The 21,957-nt window shown below is 39.9% G+C and overlaps 2 protein-coding genes across 3 annotated transcripts; one reads left to right on the top strand and one right to left on the bottom strand.

Moving 5' to 3' along the window:
* Positions 1-1,390: 1,390 nt before the first annotated feature.
* On the bottom strand, positions 1,391-11,105 carry LOC122662268 (transcription termination factor MTERF2, chloroplastic-like). Of its 2 annotated transcripts, none has more exons than XM_043857848.1 (6): positions 10,298-11,105; positions 9,812-10,220; positions 9,462-9,682; positions 7,790-7,892; positions 5,643-5,917; positions 1,391-2,033 (listed from the first exon to the last, which is right to left on the bottom strand). In XM_043857848.1, exons 1-6 carry the CDS (start codon positions 11,068-11,070, stop codon positions 1,817-1,819), a joined length of 1,998 nt encoding a protein of 665 aa, XP_043713783.1. In that variant the 5' UTR covers positions 11,071-11,105; the 3' UTR covers positions 1,391-1,816. The 2 variants fall into 2 exon arrangements, with proteins under 2 accessions (XP_043713783.1, XP_043713782.1); XM_043857847.1 differs by having other exon boundaries at positions 7,790-7,897; positions 9,467-9,682.
* A 309-nt stretch (positions 11,106-11,414) lies between these two features.
* Positions 11,415-21,228, top strand: LOC122660954 (AP-3 complex subunit sigma). The gene is made up of 7 exons (XM_043856219.1): positions 11,415-11,536; positions 11,722-11,764; positions 12,040-12,101; positions 12,653-12,749; positions 19,971-20,041; positions 20,498-20,589; positions 20,932-21,228. Exons 1-7 carry the CDS (start codon positions 11,468-11,470, stop codon positions 20,996-20,998), a joined length of 501 nt encoding a protein of 166 aa, XP_043712154.1. The 5' UTR covers positions 11,415-11,467; the 3' UTR covers positions 20,999-21,228.
* Positions 21,229-21,957: the final 729 nt, after the last annotated feature.

Raw genomic sequence — 21,957 nt, 5'->3', positions numbered from 1 at the left:
CAAGCTACGAGATACTTTAGTTTGGCGGTGTGATTGAATTGGTAAATTTTTAGTTAAGATGGCATTTATCTTCTGTCTTCAAATTTGGAATTGGAGAAAAATCAGAATAGACCTTCCACTTCTAGAGCAAGCTGTCTTCTGCATGCATCCTTGATGAAATATGGAAAAGCATTTTGAATCTTGAAACATAACCGAAGGTTCAAGCCTTTCTTGGAGGGCATGTGCGCTAGCGAGCTGGAGCGGAGCAATAAAAATGAAGTGAGTCACTCCTGTAGCTCACCTGTACTATTCTCAAAAGGTTTAGCAGTTGGCAAGGCATATATGCATAGAGATATGAATGTTGATCCTTGCTACGGAATTTGGTGAAAATGTATCAACAACTTTCCATGCTTTAGTTTATTGTCCTGCTCGAAGTGTCTGGTTTTGGTGTTTTGTCTCATAATTCAAGATCTGAAAGATATGCCTCTTCATGAATGGGTCTGTTCATGGCAGAAGTTGAAGGGATAAGACAAGACTGAAGGCTGGAAGGTTATGAGTTTCATTTCTTTCATAATTCATATACTGGCAACTATGTAAAGCCAGAGATGCTCCAGTCTTTAAGGAAGTTAGGTCCCTGGAGAAGTTGCTGAGAAAGCTCAGGCTGACTTTAATGTTTTCGAATGTGATAACAACAATCTCTGATCAAAAGAGGCCAAACTGCCGAAGTAGTTGTACCCAGCACATTGGTCCCCTCCAAATGAAGGGATCTTGAAGATAAATTATGATGCATCTGGGAAGAATGAGGATAAGAAGTGTGGAATTGGCTGGGTTTCTGAGAAAATTTTGATTGTTTGGCGATTTTCATGGTTTGAGAACCCTGCCCCTGTTCTTCTATTCAAGTTGCAGAAGCAATCACAATCCATCAAACTCTCAGTGCTATTAGTGAAGGGGTGGATTTGATTTTAATGGAGACTGACTCTGCCAAAGTTATCACTGCTATCAAATCTACAAATGAGGGTAACAGCTTTGAGTTTGGTCCAGTGATAATGGTTAAAGGTCACTTCAAAGTTGTATTTGGAGGAGTGCTACTTCTCTGCTTGCCGCCGACAAGCAAATCATCTTGCCTGCTCCCTTTCTCAGCAGGCCTTGTCTTGAATTCCTCAATGTACTGGTCTTTATCAAACTCTTGGTTACAAGATTTGTTGGCTATTGATATCAGGTTTGCTATGCAAATTCTTTTGCCCCCAATGAATGAAAGCAGGCTTCTACCAACCGCACCACATACCCACTATAGAAGCGATCTATCGGGCTACCAAGAATGATACCCACTTTATGTTACCAAATGGTGCATGTTCTTGTCTATCGATCCAAACAGGCTACTGAATGACTCCATGCATGATGCATTAGTTGAAAAATCAAACTTATTTTATTTGAGAATTACGTATGATTTACAGACGTTGAGCTTGAGAATGCTCAGTTTCTGCACAATGAACATTTGCCAGACTGATGGAGCATGTTCCTGAGAAGCTCACTTGTTTTTGCAGTTTTTTCCTGGGTGAAATTGCTATTTGTATGCATCACCTTAAGTCTCTGCCAATGAATACAAAGTGCACAAGACAGGTGCAGGGAAAGAGGGAGGGGTGTGCATATTACGCAAAGGTGGTGCACATCAGCACATGACAAAGCCAAGATTCGATCTCAGGTCTCGGCTATGGCAAGCCTAAGGCTTTACATTCTGAACCAGTAGGCACCTCCATATTATCATCTTGAGAGAAGTGAATTATTGCATCAACTCCCAGTGTTAAGAGTTAAGACATTCCTTCCTTGACAATCTGCTTCACTCGGTGGAACAATTAGTTGCATGAAAATCTGGAGCAGAATCATTGTTCACACCACATTCAAATTTTCGACGCCTCTCCACTGCGGCAACAACTCTCTGATTAAACTCTTCATCAGAGCTTGCTAACATGTAACGCAGTTTGAAATTTATTCGGTTTTCCACCAAAACCTTATGCCTTGGAATTATTCTACCATCTAGGGAATAACTGAAAAACCTGCAAAATTTTACTTTATCTAATCAGATTCCGAAGAATGCAAAAAATACTAGTAATGTCTAATATAGAAACTGAAATTATCTACTTGCATGTCCTGTCAATTCTGATGCATAGAATTAACCATAATAACTTGGCGATTCAGTACACCCAAAAAGGGAGAGGGGAAAAATGCTTGGCAACTCCAAATCAATGTAGTTGGCTTATTTGCAAGCTCAGCTAATTTTTCTTATAATTGAACACAAAATGGCTATTGGACTCATGGACTTGGGCCTGGGGCCAGAATCTGCCCAATGCATAGGCAGTGTATTCTTTCATGGTCTTTGCCTGATTCAGCCTAATATATATGCTGAGTTTAACCTGACTTCATAAAAATGTCGATTAACCAAATGTACAACCAGTAAGTCAGGCCCCTAACATGCAACTTGTGACAATCACAGAGTGATGAGTCAGCTCGTTACAGCTCCAAGTCAATTCAGACACCACAAGTACAATATACTGAATCATCCCCATACGCCAATTGTTCTTTCCATGGCTGACAATATAAAATGGTTAGCCATTTTCTTTTGCTTTTTAGAATCATAATTCAATTTACTCAAAAAGCAAATGGGAAAGAAAGAAGGAAAAGGCCAAATAAAAATTACAGACGAAATATTCTATATTAGGAGCAGGGATGCACCATGTCATCATCTATTCATGGGTTTCAACCCAATCCAACATCATCACGTGTCAGGATAAGTTTCTGAAAATTGCTTCAAACACCCACTTATATTTGAAGAACAGGGACTGTTGAAAAAAGAGAGGTAAAGCCCCATCAACAATGGGTCATATAGATGAGGTAGGCCACTAAATTTGACATGTGGCCTATCCAGGTAATCCCCATCCATTCACTGGTCAGAATAACCAAAGCATACTTCTAGGTGGAAAAGTTACCCCACAAAGACCACCCATCTCTGTTAGAGATGAAGAAGGAAACTGTGGTTTAAAGACGAAAGGATTTTATACTTGAAATTTGGATCCCATCTGCATACTGAAGTTTTAAAGATACTCAAACCCGAGAAGTGGGCTGAGTGGGTGCTGCTAGGTTTAGTAGGTTTAGTTTACTAGGTCTATGTATACTTTACGAGAAAAGTGCTGGTATCAAAGTGAGTTCAGCTCAAGGTTTTAGGTCTCGGTTTTGCCACTGGTTTCGCCAGGCCACGAAACTGAGATCTCGGCGAGATCATGTATTTTTTTTTTTTTTTCCTGAACTCGATGGTAGGTTTCGGTGGCCATATGGCCAAGATGGGGGCTGAAACTTGACATTCCCTCTATTTCGGGCCTTCTAAACACAGTGGAACCATTAGTTTTTACAAATTCAAACCCAAAATGGTACTTTGACTACGGACCCTAAGTTGGTAGTTTACGGCGTGCATGAGGTCTACCCTAGGCTATTCCACACAATATTTAGAACTCAAGTTTAGACCATGTTTCTATGAAAAATTCATAGTCAACAAACAAGTTTAGATCATGTTTCAATGAAAAATATAGTTTTTGAGACGAATAGTTACCTTAGGTTCTTAAGATGCAGCTTGGAGGAGATTAGCAGCTTCAATCTTCAATGAATCAAGCTTTGATGAGGTGTTGGAGGTGTGATTTGCCAAAAAAAAAGAAAAAAAATGACCCAAAGATGGAGTTTCCCCTTCACAGAGGCGAGACAGGCAAGAGAGAGGCGAGAGCGAGTCAAGATCTCATTGAGTTATGGTGTATTATGAGCTTTTAATAAGGTCTGGTTCGACCGAGTCAAACCGAAACGAGAGATAACTCAAGATCCACCGAGATATGGTATTAATTCTGTATCGCTTGTCATCTCGGCTCGAGATGCTACGAAACCGAGATAAAAGCGAGATCTCGCCGAGATCTAGAACTATGGTTCAGCTTTAAGAGACCATAGATATGTATGGATATGTTCAAAGCTGGAAAATTAAGAAACACATGGAAGCTAGTAGGAAACTTATTATAAAGCTTACAGGCATAAAGGCACTTGTTTTAAAGCATAATTGACTAATGAAAAAGGTCGTATATCTTGCATAACCAGTTGCCTTAATAAGCTATCAAGGATACTCCATGGAGGTTTTAATCAATCATAGACTTCTAATTTACAACGGGAAATGATCACTACATTTTTAATGGTTCCAAAATTATTAAAACGGAGATACATATAATTTAAAGTAAGAATGATCCATGCATTCCATAGATGATGCAAAATTAAGGGCGTACCAACGTAGAAAATCCAACGGGTCAACTTTGTTGTAGTTTAAGTTGCTTTTGTTTTATTTTAAGTTCTAGTTGAACTGGTGGTTCAATGGTTCAATTTAAGTCATCTTTTCTTTAATAGAGCTCAAGTTAAGGGTCCACATCATCTTCTGATGCCATCTCTCAAATTTTTTCTGACTTTATGTTTATTCATTCCTAAAGCATATTTTAGTTGTTTTAATTGAATTATGTGTGTTCTAGTACTTAATTCTATGTATACAGCATCGTACAACGTACTGCATACACTACCAACCTAGGGTCTAAAGCCAAACCACCATTTTGTATGTGGTTTTTTATAATCTAAGGGTTCCACTATGTTTAGAGGGCCTAAAATAGGGTTTCCTAGAAGTTTTGGGAACTAATTTGGCCATTTGGACCTCGAAACCATCATAACCGAAACCTTCCAGGTTTCGACCAAAATTTCGCGGTTTAGCAAAATATTTCGGTTCCGAACTAAAACCTTGAACCTTGACATTCACCAAATTTTCAACTGATTTAATCCAGTTATGCTTCCAATTAATTTATGTTTTATGGGTGGACTTCGCAACTTGAGGAATGTTGAGCTTTTTCCCCCCTTAAATGTATAAACGACATTATAAACTACAAACCTTGACATTCTAAGCTTTTTTCATGTTTTCCTGGGCTATCCTCTTTCCTCTTACTTTTCATTTTTCATTTTCCATTACTTACTTTTCTTATCCCATTATCCCATTTTTTCATTTTTTTTCTTAATCTTCATTCCTCTTACTTTGTTTTTGAAAGGATCCATGTAGCCGATTCTCTTTCCTGTTTTCCTAGGCTATCCTCTTTCCTCTTACTTTCATTTTTCATTTTCCATTACTTACTTTTCTTATCCCATTTTTTCATTTTTTTTCTTAGTCTTCATTCCTCTTACTTTGTTTTTGAAAGGATCCATGTAGCCGATCCCATTTAGTTGGGATAAGGCTGAGTTGTTGTTGTTGTTGTTAGAAACCACAACAGTAAAATGTCAAACGAAGTGAAAGGACACACGGCTCTTGGTCTTGGGTACCCTATTAAGTTTCAGAAATGATCAATATGCATCCATTCATAAACCATATGTATCAACACTAATACGGTCAATACACCTGAACAGTATGATATGCTTAGAATTTCAGCAAACATGCATATCTTGTATCCATAGGCTAAAAATGGACAATGATCAGAACATACCTTCTGCTATATATTGATCCTAGTTTGAATACCAAAACTAAAACTTATATGCTGCTCAATTATATAATTTGAGCAAGAGATTAGAAACTTGTGGATTGCTGAAAAACGTGAGGAACAAAGTTATACCTTGGGAATTCAATGAGATCCTGCAACGGCCTGACCATAGTTCTCCTCAAATAACTGTATTTGGGTCGGAGGACATCCAAACTGTATCTTAGCAACATGGGAAAATCGGCAATCATCTCACCAAGCAAATGGAGAGGAATTCCCAGCGAAAGAAAGTACTTCACATTAATCTCGAGCTTATTAACGATGCTGCATCCCAAGAGTTCAGGTCCCAAAGCTATCACTTTCCCAATATCTTCCTTGGTCACTCCAGCTTTTGCAATCAAGAAAATAACCTGTACAGCATACCCACCACCAGGAAATGGTTAGTATAATTTCAGCAACATATATCTCATATGCATAAGGTACAGGAAAAAGCATCTGAGATCCTAGATAATTATAATTTATGCATTGCCACCTAGAACTCTTATGGTTATTGAGAAAAGAAAAAGTGTAAGCCATCAAATCCTTACTAAGATGAGAGCAGAAAAAGGGAAAACCACTTCTAGAAGAAAAATCCAAATACAATAATATAGGTACTTTCTTTTTTTCTGGGTTACAATCAGATTATGACAGATATATCTTTCTCTCTTCTGAAAAAGGAAGTTTCTGTTGAGTGGGGGGGAGGGATGAAAAAGTATTGACAGTTCTGCCCAAAATACAAACTATAGGCACAGGGATACAGATAAGAATGCCCAGAAACGAATACCCATGATTGGACCAACAAGACTCAGGCACAGGTAAACACACAGTTGTCTTGTTCCCACGAATGATATGCAAGGGAAGCAACAGAGTGGTAAAGAGCTTTTTCATTTGCAATAGTAAATTATATAACAGAAGTTAAAATCTTCTTAACTAATACATAGATTTACTAAAGAAATGAGACATGCTATAAAAGGAGTACAGACGTTCATATACATGAGAATCAGGAGCAGAATAGCTTATGTGTGAATTTCTGCCTCAACAATCTTAGAAACAGGAAAATTTAACCCGTTAGTTGTTTAAGGATCAAGGCCCAATAGAAGAGAGTACTAAGCCCTCATTCAGTGTCTTTTCTTTACACAATGGCCAATATGAAGCAAAAAAAATATTATGTAAATGTCCTCCCTTCTCACGCTGCAAGCTCCAACTGCCAAATACTTAATGAGTTGATGAGGTCCCATTGGTTGTGAGGTTGTGACGAACAGCTAAATGGATATATACCTTTGGAAGAAGAAAACACACGGACTAGCAGTAAGCAGCAGTGCACAAACAATTGATTAATCCCCTCTATACAAGAGTTACACATGAGACACCTGACAAGATAAACTTCATTATGGAGTAAAGAAGATCCAGCCAAAATTTTAGAATCAAGTTGGCAAATGTGACTATGTGAGGTTGGTCTTGAACCAAACTCTCAGGTGTAAATTGCAGAATCAACAACCCCAAAACAAAAAGAGATATAAGCATCACATGAGCCTTTCCCTTAGACTCAATTGAGTTATACAATCAACAACTTCATGCTAGGTAACTTCATATGGTGATTCTAACCTGTCAGTCCAGTTTTCTACTAGAAGGAGATCAAGCAGAAACAGAAGCATAAAAAGAATCAATGAGATTATGTCATCAACAATCAATTGTTGAGAATACCAAATGTCCAAAATAGAGTAGAGAGGAGCATAAACTATTTTCCTTGTTTCTTGGAGAGCTGATAGCTGAACTGAATAAGAGCCTTTTAAGAATAAGTAAAATCTCGATGTGGCATTATCAAGATCAAGCTCAACTGTGATCTTAGAGTTGACTTAGTTCAGCCAGGCTACAATCAAAGCACATGGTACGAAAAGTCGAAAAATAAATCATCTAAGATTTTTGTTACACCAGAAAGTTTCATTGAAAGCCTTGTTGAAATGGGATATTACAAGATCGACTTATGAGCTCAACATCATATCTTCAACATTCAAATCATCCAAGAGATTCATTTATAGATGATAATTTCAGTTGACGGAAACATCACAAGTTGAAAGATATATCAGCAGATGTAGTTTCTTTATATTTATATATTTCTTTTTCTTTTATTTAATTTTTTTTGGGGGGGGGGGGGTGTTGTGGGTTTACTAATCAATGTATATGGTTGAACAAAGAAACTAAAACAGAAAAAGTAATTGAAGAAAAAGAAAAATAGAACAAACCACTGGGCGGATTTTCTTGTAGAGGCTATATGTTAATAAAGGAGGGAATTTGACTAGCATATTGCCAATTGCTTCTTCACGAACACCTATGTCCTGTAAAAATCGCACCTTGACAATGAAAGAACAAGTCTTTGTATCAGTAGAGTAGTGTTACAATAAAATTGACCATGTAAATAGAGATCGTTATATGGGTTTCCATATCTCTGAGTGAGACAGTGAATGGGTACACAAGTGTGCCAGCCATAATTTTTCTGTTAAGAAACTACAGGCTTCCATCCTGTGAACCAGCAGTGACTATGTAGACTGCTAAAATCGCAGTTTGAAAACATTCATCTTATCACAGAGACTTTCATTAGCCATGCATACAGGGACAATTCCCCAGATCAGCCCCATTGCCCTCTATGTATTACATTTTTTTTTTTCTATGAGTGATAGTGCTTCAATATTCCAGATTTTTTTCTTTGAGAGGGGGATGGGAAAGCAAGTCTGAGAAAAGGAATTTTCTTGCTGCATGGTAGAGGGCTACTGGTCCAGATTGTGTCAAGTGAAAAGAGTGTGACATGGAGAAAAGACATAACCATTTCTGGACTCTGGAGTGCCACTTCATCTGTACATTGCCAGAATCATGTCATTACAGGATTCCAGCTGCATCACCAACAGCCATGTCTATGTCTGTCTACGTTTGTAATATGGGGTTGTTGGTCAGTCACCTAGAGAAAAAGCTATGGATATACATGAATCTTCCACATGGAGGCCTGGTTGGAAGCACATCAGACTCCCAGTGGCACTTAGCCATCCAACAATAGAAAACCATTGCTTTCTGATTTGAATTTAAAAAATTGAATTCAATCTTGGGAGTTCTATTTAATCAGAAAAAGGCCATAGAGTATGCTTATAGGCTGAGGTGGACAATGGTACTGTACATCATTGCATTATCTAATTATTTTTATAAATGAAATTATCTTTTTGATTGATATTTTCATATTTTATTTCTGAGAAAAAGATTTTCACACAGTTGTTTTGAATGGCCTAGCAGTATAGGTTGCTTGATTTGGGCCACATGCAGAGCTGATTTGGCGAACCCAACCACTGGACAGATAGAGGATGATCTGTATTGGCTACATGCCAAATTTCAGGCCCCAACTTGATTGTATGGGCCACTTCGTATTTGAGTCTTATCCCTTGGATCTTAAACGGCCCAAATTAAGTCAAAAATAACTTCAAACAAAACTGGGTTTTATTTTTGCGACATGGTGAAGTGACTGAAGTTGAATATATTAGTAAGAGATACATAGTCTGTTCCACCAAGCTTGGGCAGAACTAGTAGGTCCACCGACTCCCATCCGAATTTCATACATGAAATCTTGAAGTTGTACAAAAAAGTAAATTGGAAAAGCAAAACAAAATAAAAACTCCAAAAATTTTGGACAATATCCCTAAAGCTTTGGAAATTTTCATTTCAATGGCATGATCCAAACAGTCATTTTCCACAGAGGGAATTGTAAAAAGACAGTCTAGCTAACTGCTATATTGCAACAAATATAGTCTTGATAAAATAAAATCTATTTTGGCTTCAGGATTGAAAAGATGATTCACATATTAATCTACTAGAATATGCATTTGGCATTAAAAAGATACATGACAAACGTAATCAGATAGATTGAAATGAAAGTGTACCTTAGGTGCAATTGTTGTCTCCAAATCAACACAGAAAACCATTGGTTTCAATGTAAGAATTCTCCTCATACCATCTCGCCGAACCCCAAGGTAATACAAGTACTTTACAAGGGGCTTCCATCTTTCCTCAATGCTGCAACCCATCAAATGTGGCTTGAATGCCAACAAACGCCCAACATCTTCATTACTTAAGCCAAACTCCCTAAGGTATTGAACCTGAACTAAGAAGTCAAATATTTCCATCCATGATTACGAAAACGATGAAGCAACGGATCACAACATAACTACCATTTTCAAGCACCAAGCATAATTGATAAACACAGACTGAAGATGATGAGTAAATACCTTAGAGTTCATATCTTCCAGAGTGAAGAAGCTGAGTGCCTTGGGATAATCAAATACCATGGTGCCAAAATCCTTCTTATCCATGCCCATGTCCAAGTAGAAATTCACACGCGCTTTCATTTCTTCCATGGGGTAACCCAACAGTGGAGGACAACGGCTAACGACAGACCCCATCCATTCTCTTCTGACTCCATTGCTCTCTAGATAACAAACAACCTCATCCAACTCTTGGATGCTGCGCTGCAAAATATTCCCTCCTGCCTTTTCAAGCGTGACACCAAGAAATTCGCCCTTCACATGAATAGTCTTCAACCACTCAATCTTCTGCCTTATCAACTCGAGATTTTCACAAGACATACAAATGAGCTTCCCAATCTGGGGATACTTCAATGAATTTTGCTTCAAGCACCTACAGAAAAGGAAAAATGAGCGAGAATTCCGTGTTATCAACATAATAAGTACCTGGAGGAGTTACAAGCTTTGTACCTGATGAGAGGAATGACATTGGAGTTGTGTATGACGGTCTTGGCGCGAATGTTGAAGGTGGAATGGGAGAATTCAGGTAAGCGCTTCAAGGAGGCAGCTTGGATCATAATATGGTCAATGAAGTCGGGCAACCTAGAGACCAAATTGGTGGAGAAGGTAATACGAAACCTACCAGCACGCATTGCCTCCTTGAAAATCTCAACGGTGACCTTACGTCGGATTTCAAGTGCCCGCATTAACATCTTATCGTCATCGATGTCGATAGCTCCTCTTCGGAAGAGACGGTTCAGAGGAGGAGGAGAGTTTCTGCCCTCAGGCCCTACACGGGACTGCAAGTAGATGGAGCCAGCAAATTGAGGGGATCTTCTTTTGACAAGAGACATCTCCATCAAGTTTACTTTCTCTTCCTCCGTCATTTTATCTTCTTCTTCTTGTAGTGGTTCAGGTATGGTCTGTGCTTCTTCTACATCGTCTCTCGTGGTTGATTGTTCATCAGATAAGTGGCGCAGAAGGAGAGCTCTGGTTCTGGCGTTATGCTCTCGGAGAATCTGTTGGTTGCTTCCTCTGTTGTTATCATTGTCGGAGACTTGGGCCGATTGATTGAGGAGTGAGGAGGAATGCAGGAGGAAAGGCTTACGGTGTGGGGTGGTGTTGGGGACGAAGAAGTAGAGTAGATTGGTTTTGGTGCTACAATTCCTGCGACGACGGATTGAGACGGAGTATTGGAGAGAGGGCAAAAGCAGCTGCTGCTGGTGTGGTGAGCAAACCAGCATCTTCACCTTAACTGATTAACTAACACCTCATCCAGTGGATAAAAACATCTTCAAACAGAGCGAGTTTTCAGAAGATTAACTTTGCTTTGTGACAGGATACTGCCATAAGCGACCGGTTAGCGTTCTCTTGTCCAAAATAAATTTTCTAAAAACTCAAACTCATCCACATTTACAATTTTACCCTTATATATATACCGGATCCATACAAGTCCATCAACCGAGTAGACTGTCAATTTATGGTTTTGGGTTCTATCGTGAGGGTCGACGGATCACGGATTATTCAGGGGGGAAGCAAACGCGTACGCAGAACCAAGGGCGGATAGTTTTGAGACTTGGAGCGGCGAAGCGGGGTGGACAGGAGAGAGGAGAAGGGTAAGGTGCGAAGAGTGATCAGACTATGATACGAGCGGTGATTGTAATGAACACACAGGGCAAGCCCCGCCTTGCCAAATTCTATGATTTTCAGGTTTGCTTCTTAAATCTTAATCTCCTCTGTCTTCTTTATCCAATACAGTCCACTTCACTTAGACATCGTTTGCCGTATTGTAATTTTAATTTATGACGAATTTGATTTTTTTTTCTTTTCTTTTCTTGATTCACGAATAATGTGGCAATAATGGATTGTTCTTTTGAGTTGAATTGGAAGGTTAGCCCGCTGAGAAGCAGCAGGAGCTGATTCGGAGTGTTTTTGGAGGTTGTAATCAACAGTTTCTCTTATTCGTTTTCTTTTTATTTTTCTTTGTTACTGCAAATTGTAGTGTCTTTCTTAAACATTGAATGGATCTCTTGCTACCGTTTGTTATGGGGCCTTGCCCAGTTCCTATCCATGGTTGAAATCTGTAACCATGAGGCTACAAGCGGATCCACGGCTTTGGATTCTATGCCAATTTTCAGTAATTTGCATCATAAATTTCTTAAGAATTGTCTAGATTAACCTCTCGATTCGTTTTTTCTTTCCTTTCTCATCAGTTTTAAGCAGTAGAGCTGAAAATGTGAGCGACTTCGTTGAGGCTGATTCTATTTTTGGACCGGTATGGCATTCTTCGCCCTCCCCCATCGCCCAATACTCACCCTTCTTTTCTTCAGTCATTGTCTCTGAAGTTACAAATTTAAAAAAATAAAATAAAATAAAAAATAAGCTGGTATTATTTGCAGATGAACCCACGACCTCTCCAATACTGTAGTCCATTTTCTCCTTGAAGTTTCATGTAATTCCTCCAGTTTCCAAACAGAATGATCTTTTGCAAAACATGCTAAATAAGTTCTCTTTAAATATTGTTATGCAAATTTAGTTCCGAAAGTTTGAATTGAGAGTGAGTTCCACACTCAGTTCACATCTGTCCTTACAATATTGAATGTCAGAACTTTTAAATGGCTTACCTTGTTTTCATAGAATCTTAGTCATAAGTTATGACATTAAAGCAGTTATAGGATTTTTTTTTCTTCTTTTTTATTCACATAGTTTTCTCTTAGTTTATCTTTCTCTGTGGAAATCAGATGATTGATATCAACCATCTTGTTTGCTAATTATACCTTTTGAAGAGCCAGAAACTTCATGCCTATTTTTCCTTCTTTCTTGTAGGACACAAGGCTGGTCTACAAGCACTTTGCGACACTTTACTTTGTTTTTGTGTTCGATAGTTCTGAAAATGAGCTTGCCATGCTTGATCTTATTCAAGGTACATTTCAGGAACAAGACAATTCATGTCGACATACATTTAAACCTTATGAATAAAATATCTCTACAATTTAAAATGCTTACTAGACATCAAGCTGACTTCAAGAGACTACAGACTATTTCCAAAAGTAATTCCTCAACTGTATACAACTTCAATCCTTTTCCTTGGGGGAAAAAATTGTGAAATGTAGAATCTATACAGCACTATATAACAATACTGTAGAACAGGAAATCCTTTTAAAAAAATAAATATGAAAAAGAAGAAAGTAAAATTGGTAACTAGTACCATATCTGTACTGGCACAATCCTGCACAAAATGCATCAACACATACCAAAACTCTAAATCCTATTTTTTCAGCAATGGCATATAAATTAATAGATTTCATTAGGGAGACTTTAAAATGACTGCTGATGATTAAAGAAGGGTTAGACCAGGCCTCTTTAGCAAGATAATCCTCTCAAGTGTTTCCTAGAAAAAAAATCTGAAAGTCCTTTGAGCAAAAATCTCCATAACTAAATACAAGGGCATTTGAAGCATCTTGTTCCACCACTAATGCTATTGACTTTGTTGGAGGATATAAAAACATTAAAACATGAAAATGAGCTGGAACCTCACTGTCATCTAGAGGTCTCTTAGTCTTATCTCCAACAACATCAAAATCTTTTGTTAGATATATGGCCAGAATACCGTGGGGGTATTCTGGACCTTTTCTTTGTTATTTAATTAGTTTTGTATTATGTGGTTTAGTCCCACATTGCTCATGTATATATTTTACTATTCTATTATTCTTATAAATAAGAAGGTGCTTGGGATGAATTAATCATCCAAGCATAGAGTTCTAATTCAGATCCACTTAACATGGTATCAGAGCGGGTTATGAATTAGAACCATCCACGATTCCCTCCCCTTCTCTAATTCTCGATCTCTCTCCTGTTCTCTTCTCTCCTCTTCTTTCCTCTGTTTTGCATTGTTCTTCTTTGTCCCATAGGGCAGCACTGATGAGGTGATCTATTGATCCAGCTGCTGCCCTCCCTTGTTACCTCACTTCATGATATGAAGAATTGATCGATAAGGTGCTGTCCTCCTTTGCTGCGAATATTGAAGACTTCAGCCTTCATTGGACAGATTCACATTATATTACAAGGATTTTGTTCACTATATTGGAGCTTCAGACCTGCGGCAGATCAGTATTCCAGCACCTACATCAAGCTACATCAAGTTCTCAAGATCGATATCTCTTCACACTTTCAGGGTTTTTTTCAAAACCCTGACAATTGTCGATCTTGGGGTTCCACTTATCAGTTAATTCTGATTTTTTGAGGAGTGCTTCACATCTGTTCAAGTGTCCTTCGCCTGCAATTTCAGCCTCATACAGTCATTTTTCAGGCCTCACATCATCTTATCGATTTCAGCAATTTCAGGGTTTTTTTCAAAACCCTGAAAATATCGATCTCAAGGTTTTCTCTGGCTGCTGTTGCTGATTCTTGGAGACACTTATTCCTTCATTATTAGAAGGCTTTCATCCTTGTTTCAGCCCTTAACTTGGAGGTGTTCTTGGTTTTCTCTTCACAACAGCCCTCTTCTCCGATTTGGGATTCTTCACTGTCTCCATGGGTGACTCTGTGGATTCGACTGCTACTTATGTTGGTGATGGAAACAGCAAACCAGAGTATCATACTTTCTCTCCAAATCCAATCAAGTTGGATGGCACCAATTACCTACTTTGGTCTAGGTCTGCCTCCTTTGCCATTGCTGGCCGTGGCCTTACTGGTCATATTAGGGGATCCACTCCTATGCCTACTGAGGTTGGGGCTGCTCAAGACAAGTGGCTTGCCAACAATGGAGTTCTTATGTCCTACTTGATTGGTTCTATGGTTACAGATCTACAACACAATTTTCTTCTCCTTGATACAGCCTCAGAAATTTGGGCTGCTTGCAAGGAGACTTATGGACAGCTTGGCAATGATGCCCAGGTATATGAAATCAGGAAGAAGGTCCTTCACACTACTCAGGGAGAATTGACAGTCTCCAAATACTATGCTACCTTGCGCAGCCTTTGGCAGCAATTGGACCATTTTTCTGATTTTCACCCAAGTACAGCTACAGATATTACTTCTTATAAGCAACACATGGACAAAATCAGGGTTTATGATTTCTTGGCAGGATTAAATGTGGAGTATGATCAGATTCGGGTTCAAGTGTTGGGTCACAAGCCTTTTCCCACACTTGAACAGTCATATGCCCTAGTCTCCTCTGAAGAAAACCGTAGGGCTGCCATGTTGCACCCCCTATTACTCGACAGATCGCTCTCCAGTGCTGCCCCGCCACTCCCGCACCTAGTGGCATTGCTTCTCTTGGTGATTCTACTACAGGTCCGTTGTTTGTGAGTACTCGTCACAAACCTTACCACACCAAGGAGAAGTGCTGGAAACTTCATGGGAAACCGGCTGATTTTGAAGCTAAAAGGGCTGCCAAGACAAAGATAAAGACAAAGACCAAGGCCCATCGATCGAGATCTGCATTCGCAACTCCTGCATCGACACTGGTCTATCCCAGGATGATCTACAGGCCCTCCTACGTATGCTCAGGACTTCCGCTGCTGCTGCCTCTACTACATCAGCTACTGCCAATTCCTCAGCTCCTTCAGGTTCACACTTTGCCCGGTCAGGTATTCCATTTGTAGGTCATTGTGCCTCTGTGGCTTCCCATCCTTGGATCATAGATTCTGGAGCTACAGATCATATGACCGGTTCCTCTAGTCTGTTTCACAGATATTCTCCCACTTCTGGGAAAGATAAGGTCAAAGTGGCTGATGGGTCCCTTTCTTCAATATCTGGAAAAGGACTCATCAATTGCACTTCCTCTCTTCCCTTGTCTTCTGTTTTACATATTTCTAATTTTACTACTAACCTTCTTTCCATTAGTAGTATTACTCGTGATCTTAACTGCAAAGTCACTTTTTTTCCATCTCATTGTGTGTTTCAGGATCTGGCCTCTGGGAAGACGATTGGATTGGGTAAAGTGCATGGTGGCTTGTACCTACTTGATGACGGTCGCTTCTCTCCACCACCATTGCCTTCTCCGCTGCATCAAAACTCCTTGGTCTCTTCTGAACTTTACCAGTGGCACTCTCGGTTAGGTCACCCCCCTTTCGGAATTTTAGCTCATTTATTTCCTCGTTTGGTCACCCTACATACTAAGGATGACTTTTTTTGTGAGGCTTGTGTTCTGGCCAAACAGACACGTTCAAATTATCCTATTTCAAATAAAAGGAGTTCTTCTTGTTTTCATTTGGTACATTCTGATGTTTGGGGCCCTAGTCGCAAGCCCTCTATTTCTGGTCATCGCTGGTTTGTCTCTTTTATTGATTGTCATTCTCGGAACACTTGGGTATATCTTTTGCACACTAAAAATCAGGTTTTCTCATGTTTTAAGCATTTTTATAAGATGATTCAAACTCAGTTCCAGGCTACTCTCCAAATATTGAGAAGTGATAATGGAACCGAGTTTACTGAATCACAATTTCAAACATATTTGGCTAATCATGGCATCATTCACCAAACTAGTTGTGTTGATACCCCGCCTGAATGGTGTGGCAGAAAGGAAAAACCGCCATTTGTTGGAAATGGCCCGGGCTTTGATGTTTGGGAGGAATGTTCCTTCTCAATATTGGGGGGATGCGGTTCTTACTGCCGCCTATCTCATCAATAGGCTCCCTTCTCGGGTTCTTAATTCCCGTACCCCCTCTGATATTTTACTGGGCCATTCCTCCTTTATTGTCCCTCCCAAAGTATTTGGGTGTGTGTGTTATGCTAGGGATACCAGATCTCCAGGCAAGCTTGAGCCTCGTGGGCTCCGTTGTATTTTCTTGGGTTATTCTCCCACCCAGAAAGGTTATAAGTGTTACCATCCCCCTTCCCGTCGTACCTTGGTGAGTATGGATGTTGTTTTCCATGAGGCCCTTTCTTATTATTCTTCACCACCTCTTCAAGGGGAGAGTTCTAGTGAAGATGTGCCCTTTGAGATTCCTCCACTAGAGGTTCCTCTGGCTGCTGTCCAGCCTCCTTTGACGGCACCCACGGCTGCTGTCCAACCTCCTTTGGATGATGTCCAACCTCCTCCGGCTGTTCCTCCCTCACCTAATGGGAATCCTTTACAGGGGGAGACCATAGAAAATAGTGTTGTTAATGTTCCTATTCAGGGGGAGCTGACTCCAGTCCAGAGAACTATTGGTGCATTTCAGAAGAGAATTGACAATTCCAACATACTCACCTACACAAGGGGCAGAACCAACAGAGGGCAGTTGCAATCCCCTTTAGCACCAATACCCATCCAATTGCCGGCTCCAGATCCAGATCCTCCATCTCCTGGTAATCCCTCTTCTTCCGACCTACCTATTGCTCACCGCAAAGGTACTAGGACTTGTACTTTACATCCCATATCTCATGTTGTTTCTTATAGCTCTCTTTCTCCATCTTTTCGTGCTTTTGTATCTTCTCTTTCTTCTGTTTCGATTCCTAAAACTTGGCAGGAAGCATCTACAGATGGAAAGTGGAAGGCAGCAATGTTGGAAGAAATGAGAGCACTACATAAAAATAATACATGGGAGCTTGTGACTCTTCCTCCGGGAAAGAAACCAGTTGGATGTAGATGGGTCTTTGTGGTCAAACAGAAGGCTGATGGTTCTGTGGATCGATATAAGGCACGTCTGGTTGCAAAGGGGTTCACTCAAACTTATGGAGTTGACTATCAGGAGACCTTTGCACCGGTGGCGAAGCTCAACACTGTCCGGGTGCTATTATCTTGTGCTATAAATCTTGGGTGGGATCTTCAACAGTTAGATGTCAAGAATGCCTTCCTCCATGGGGAGCTTGAGGAGGAGGTCTATATGGACATTCCACCAGGATTCTCTGATGATAGGACCAAGGGCAAGGTCTGTAGACTGAAGCGTGCACTTTATGGGCTGAAACAGTCACCTAGGGCATGGTTTGGCAGATTTCACAAGGCTATGATTTCAGCAGGTTATAGGCAGAGTAATGCTGATCACACTTTGTTTATCAGACGAGTTGGTGACAAGGTAACTCTTCTCATAGTCTATGTGGATGATATTGTGGTCACTGGTAATGATGGTGATGCTATCAGGGATTTGAAGCTCCTCCTTGGCCGTGAGTTTGAGGTCAAAGATCTTGGTCCTCTGAAATATTTTCTAGGGATAGAAGTTGCTCGCTCTTCAAAGGGCATCTTTCTTTCTCAAAGAAAATATGTCCTTGATCTATTGACTGACACAGGGCTGCTAGGCTGTCATCCTTCAGATACTCCTATGGAAGCTACTACAAAACTTAGGGAGAAAGAGGGTGAGCCTGTTGACAAGGGTATTTATCAGCGGTTAGTGGGCAAGTTAATCTACCTTTCTCACACACGACCTGACATTGCAGTTGCTGTGAGTTTGGTGAGCCAGTTCATGCATGATCCCTATTCTTCTCATATGGATGCAGTCCGTCGTATTTTGAGGTATTTGAAGTCTGCTCCAGGAAAGGGAATCCTTCTATCTCCCACGGGTCACCTTAAGATTGAAGCCTATACTGATGCCGATTGGGCTGGTTCTCCTGACAGGAAATCTATCTCTGGTTACTGTTCCTTTGTTGGTGGGAACCTTGTCACATGGCGTAGCAAGAAGCAGAATGTTGTGGCCAGGTCCAGTGCTGAAGCTGAGTTTCGTGCGATGGCCCAAGGAATTTGTGAACTTCTGTGGCTTAGAGGATTATTACAGGATATCGGTGTTGCTGTCCATCTTCCCATGATGCTTTATTGTGACAATAAAGCAGCCATTAGCATTGCTCATAACCCTGTCCAGCATGATCGTACTAAACACGTGGAGGTTGACCGACATTTCATCAAGGAGAAGCTTGAGGCCGGCCTCATTTGTGTTCCTTTTGTGAAGTCTACTGATCAACTGGCTGATGTGTTCACTAAGGGACTGAGTAGCAAGCTGTTTCATCCTATCTTAGTCAGGTTGGGCATGCATGATATATATGCTCCAACTTGAGGGGGAGTGTTAGATATATGGCCAGAATACCGTGGGGGTATTCTGGACCTTTTCTTTGTTATTTAATTAGTTTTGTATTATGTGGTTTAGTCCCACATTGCTCATGTACATATTTTACTATTCTATTATTCTTATAAATAAGAAGGTGCTTGGGATGAATTAATCATCCAAGCATAGAGTTCTAATTCAGATCCACTTAACATCTTTGCCTCAAGAAAATCTTGTTCTCTCATGATCATAATGTATTAGTCTATAGTTTTATGGCATAGCTGACCATTTATTGAAAATAGCCTACATTTGTTACTCTTTCTCTTGTGGGTTGCTACTCTCAACTCATACTGACATACTGTCCAGCATGGTAATTGGAACCTAAATATTTTCTTTCTTGCATGCATGGGATGATGCTCATCAATTCATACTGTTTGTTCAGTGGCTACCTTTTCCTTGGGGCTTGCTCTACCTGAATACTTCTAATAGTTGAGTTAGTAACTTCTCTTATCTTTCTAGTGGTCAGCTAGCTTAGTCTTGCAAGTAGTCCAAGTTTCTGGATCCAGACTTGCAAATCAAGATCTTTTGGTTGGTCTGATCCATTGATTTTGGGTGGTGGCTCAGTGCCTTATGGTCTAGATAAATGAATTGTTGCACTCTATCACTTGGGTGGGCCCATAAGCAATCCGAGCAGGGTTTTCGAACCCTGGATTGCACCAGCCTGGGTACTGGTTATTTTGACATGATTTTTTGTTGTTTTCTTAGTTATCATGGCACCCAAGGCATTGAAAGGATGCCCAGGTGTCGCCTCGGTGTCTTTAGTATGCAGTATATGACTAAATGTAATGTAGCAGTGACAATTTTACATAATTATGCTTATATGCAACATAAAAGTTATGTCAATGTAATATGATATAATTATGCTAGTAATGACATCATATGAGAAAACTGACATATAATAAACCAAGCATAGGATATATATAAGCTTGTCCATCAAAAAACAAAACAATAAACATAAATCAACGTAAGCTCGTCAAGTGTCAACAAGGCGTGCTATTGCCTTGGACCCAAGAAAGAGCCTGGACACCTATGCGGCACTTAGGTGACAGCATGACATATATGGTTGTTTTCACTGTTTGCTGCTAATTCATGGATTGCTTTTTTAATTGATCTCTCTTTGGTTTCAGTTTTTGTCGAGACACTGGATAAATGCTTCAAGAATGTCTGTGAGCTTGATGTTGTGTTCAATTTTAATAAGGTTTGTGTGTGTGTGTGTGCGTGTGTGACTGTATGGGTGTGTCTTCCTTAATTAATATGTTCCCATTTTGTTGACTCGAATGTCAATGGGAATAAAAGAATCATGGGAGAGTAGCATCATGAAATCTTCAGATCTAAGAAAACGATTGTTGGAAATAGGTGTCACTTGACTTGATCTATCTTAACTACATGCAACAGACTATAGAATTCCTGTTCCACCATTCGTCCATTCCAATCCATCTTTGACCTTGTCTAGCATCTGAGCAGTCAACAATGGTCTCATAGAATTCTACTTGACTCGTTGACTTATCCAAGCTGGTGAAATGCTCAGCTTGTTTAAACCCTAATGAAGAACTTGGATGGTGGGGACTTGGCCTGGTTATATGTGAAACAGATGCAGTTGTTAGATTCATCATGCTCAATGCTCATTGATCTAAATTCAGTTGGTTCCTTGCAGATGCATACTATCTTAGATGAGATCATATTTGGTGGTCAAGTGCTTGAAACCAGCTCTACGGAAGTCATAAAGGCTGTTGAAGAAATCACGAAGTGTGTCCTCTCTCTCTCTCTCTCTCTCTCTCTCTCTCTCTCACATCCACACATACTCTCGAGTCATAGTCTCGTCTCAACTGAATTAAATAAATCCTTTCTGCGCTGCACTCACAGACATGCTCAAGTGGATGAGCAAAGGGAATTTGATTTCTGTTATTTAACTATGGGAAAAGTGTCTCTGAATCTACGGCATTTCCTATTCCTTTTCACATAGGAGTTTTATTATTTTCCTCTCCTTAGAAAAATTAATAAAATATACCATTGTGAGGGGGCGTAGGAAACGCTGTAGGTTCAGAGAACCCTTCTGCTGTAACTGTTTATCCTTCTTGTCTCGTGTAGGTTGGAGAGGGCCTCAAACACAATTTCGCTTGTTCCAAAGTCTGTTTCTGGCTGGCAGGCTCGATAGCGGAAGCAGAAATTTCCCACTGTGATCACTTTGTTTATGCATATTTTATCCTGGTGCATTACAATTCGTTACTTGCATGTACATGAATGTAGCTGTTAAATTGTGGATTTTCTTCTTTCCATGATGTTGTAAGTGTTAATTTCATACTTCAAGGTAAACTCCATTAAACTGATTATTGTTTCGGTTCTGTTAAAAGAAATCTAATAAAAAACTTGATTTTCATTCCCAGATGAATGGTAAATCCTCATCCCTTGCATGGGCTATATTGAAGGCACAGTTTCGTTTAGGATGACTTGTCTCCAGCTTTTTGTGATGCAGTACAAGGCCAGCCCAAACAGACCCCTAATAAGTCCTATTGTATTAAGATATAACCAGCCCAGCGAAGCCTCTTTTCTGCCAATCAATTTAAGTGTATTCAGGTCCATATTCTGGGTATATCTAAGGCTCATATCATGTCATACTTGAAGACCCATATTCTGTCCCCATAATGTGGCCATCAACCCATAATACAGCATTGGGAAGATTCTTGACAGATTTGGATGTTTCGACAAACCAGCTCTATGTGAATGTGTCTTGTGGTGAGTCAGTCACAGGTAAACAATTGAAGGATTTAAGACATCGGTCAACTGGTGAAGCAAGCGGCAATCAATGGTGGTGAATCCTTGGTTTGGGATTGGTGGTGCGGCCTTTCCCACAGGCCATAGGTGGTGAAGACTATGCTCATATCTCCTCCTTCCCTTCTTTTCTCTTTCTTTCATAACTGTCCAGCAGGTATTCCTGCAACTATTTTTCACTGTTGTGGTCTTTTATTAGGTGATATCTGCACTTCTTTTGTGCTTAATTAATCCAGTAATTTTGCCCTCCAAGTTCTCCTTATATAGGTTTATTTGACATCTTAGCCTCAAGTTTAATCTGTGATTTCGTAATATTTAACCATCAATTTAGGTTGGATTTTTTAT

This window comes from Telopea speciosissima, chromosome 5 (assembly GCF_018873765.1).
Source record: "Telopea speciosissima isolate NSW1024214 ecotype Mountain lineage chromosome 5, Tspe_v1, whole genome shotgun sequence".
In the NCBI taxonomy this organism is placed as follows: domain Eukaryota; kingdom Viridiplantae; phylum Streptophyta; class Magnoliopsida; order Proteales; family Proteaceae; genus Telopea; species Telopea speciosissima.
The sequence above is the reverse complement of the archived record's forward strand: the minus strand, read 5'-3'. Positions and strand labels throughout refer to the sequence as shown.

Excerpts from the sequence above, each read along its gene's own strand:
- LOC122660954 (XM_043856219.1), top strand. The coding sequence starts at position 11,468 with ATGATACGAGCGGTGATTGTAATGAACACACAGGGCAAGCCCCGCCTT. Across the intron at positions 12,750-19,970 it reads CATGCTTGATCTTATTCAAG|TTTTTGTCGAGACACTGGAT; the intron begins GTACATTTCAGG and ends CTTTGGTTTCAG. Across the intron at positions 20,042-20,497 it reads TTGTGTTCAATTTTAATAAG|ATGCATACTATCTTAGATGA; the intron begins GTTTGTGTGTGT and ends GGTTCCTTGCAG.
- LOC122662268 (XM_043857848.1), bottom strand. The coding sequence starts at position 11,070 with ATGCTGGTTTGCTCACCACACCAGCAGCAGCTGCTTTTGCCCTCTCTC. Across the intron at positions 10,221-10,297 it reads AATGTCATTCCTCTCATCAG|GTGCTTGAAGCAAAATTCAT; the intron begins GTACAAAGCTTG and ends CCTTTTCTGTAG. Across the intron at positions 7,893-9,461 it reads ACAATTGCACCTAAGGTACA|ATTTTTACAGGACATAGGTG; the intron begins CTTTCATTTCAA and ends TGTCAAGGTGCG.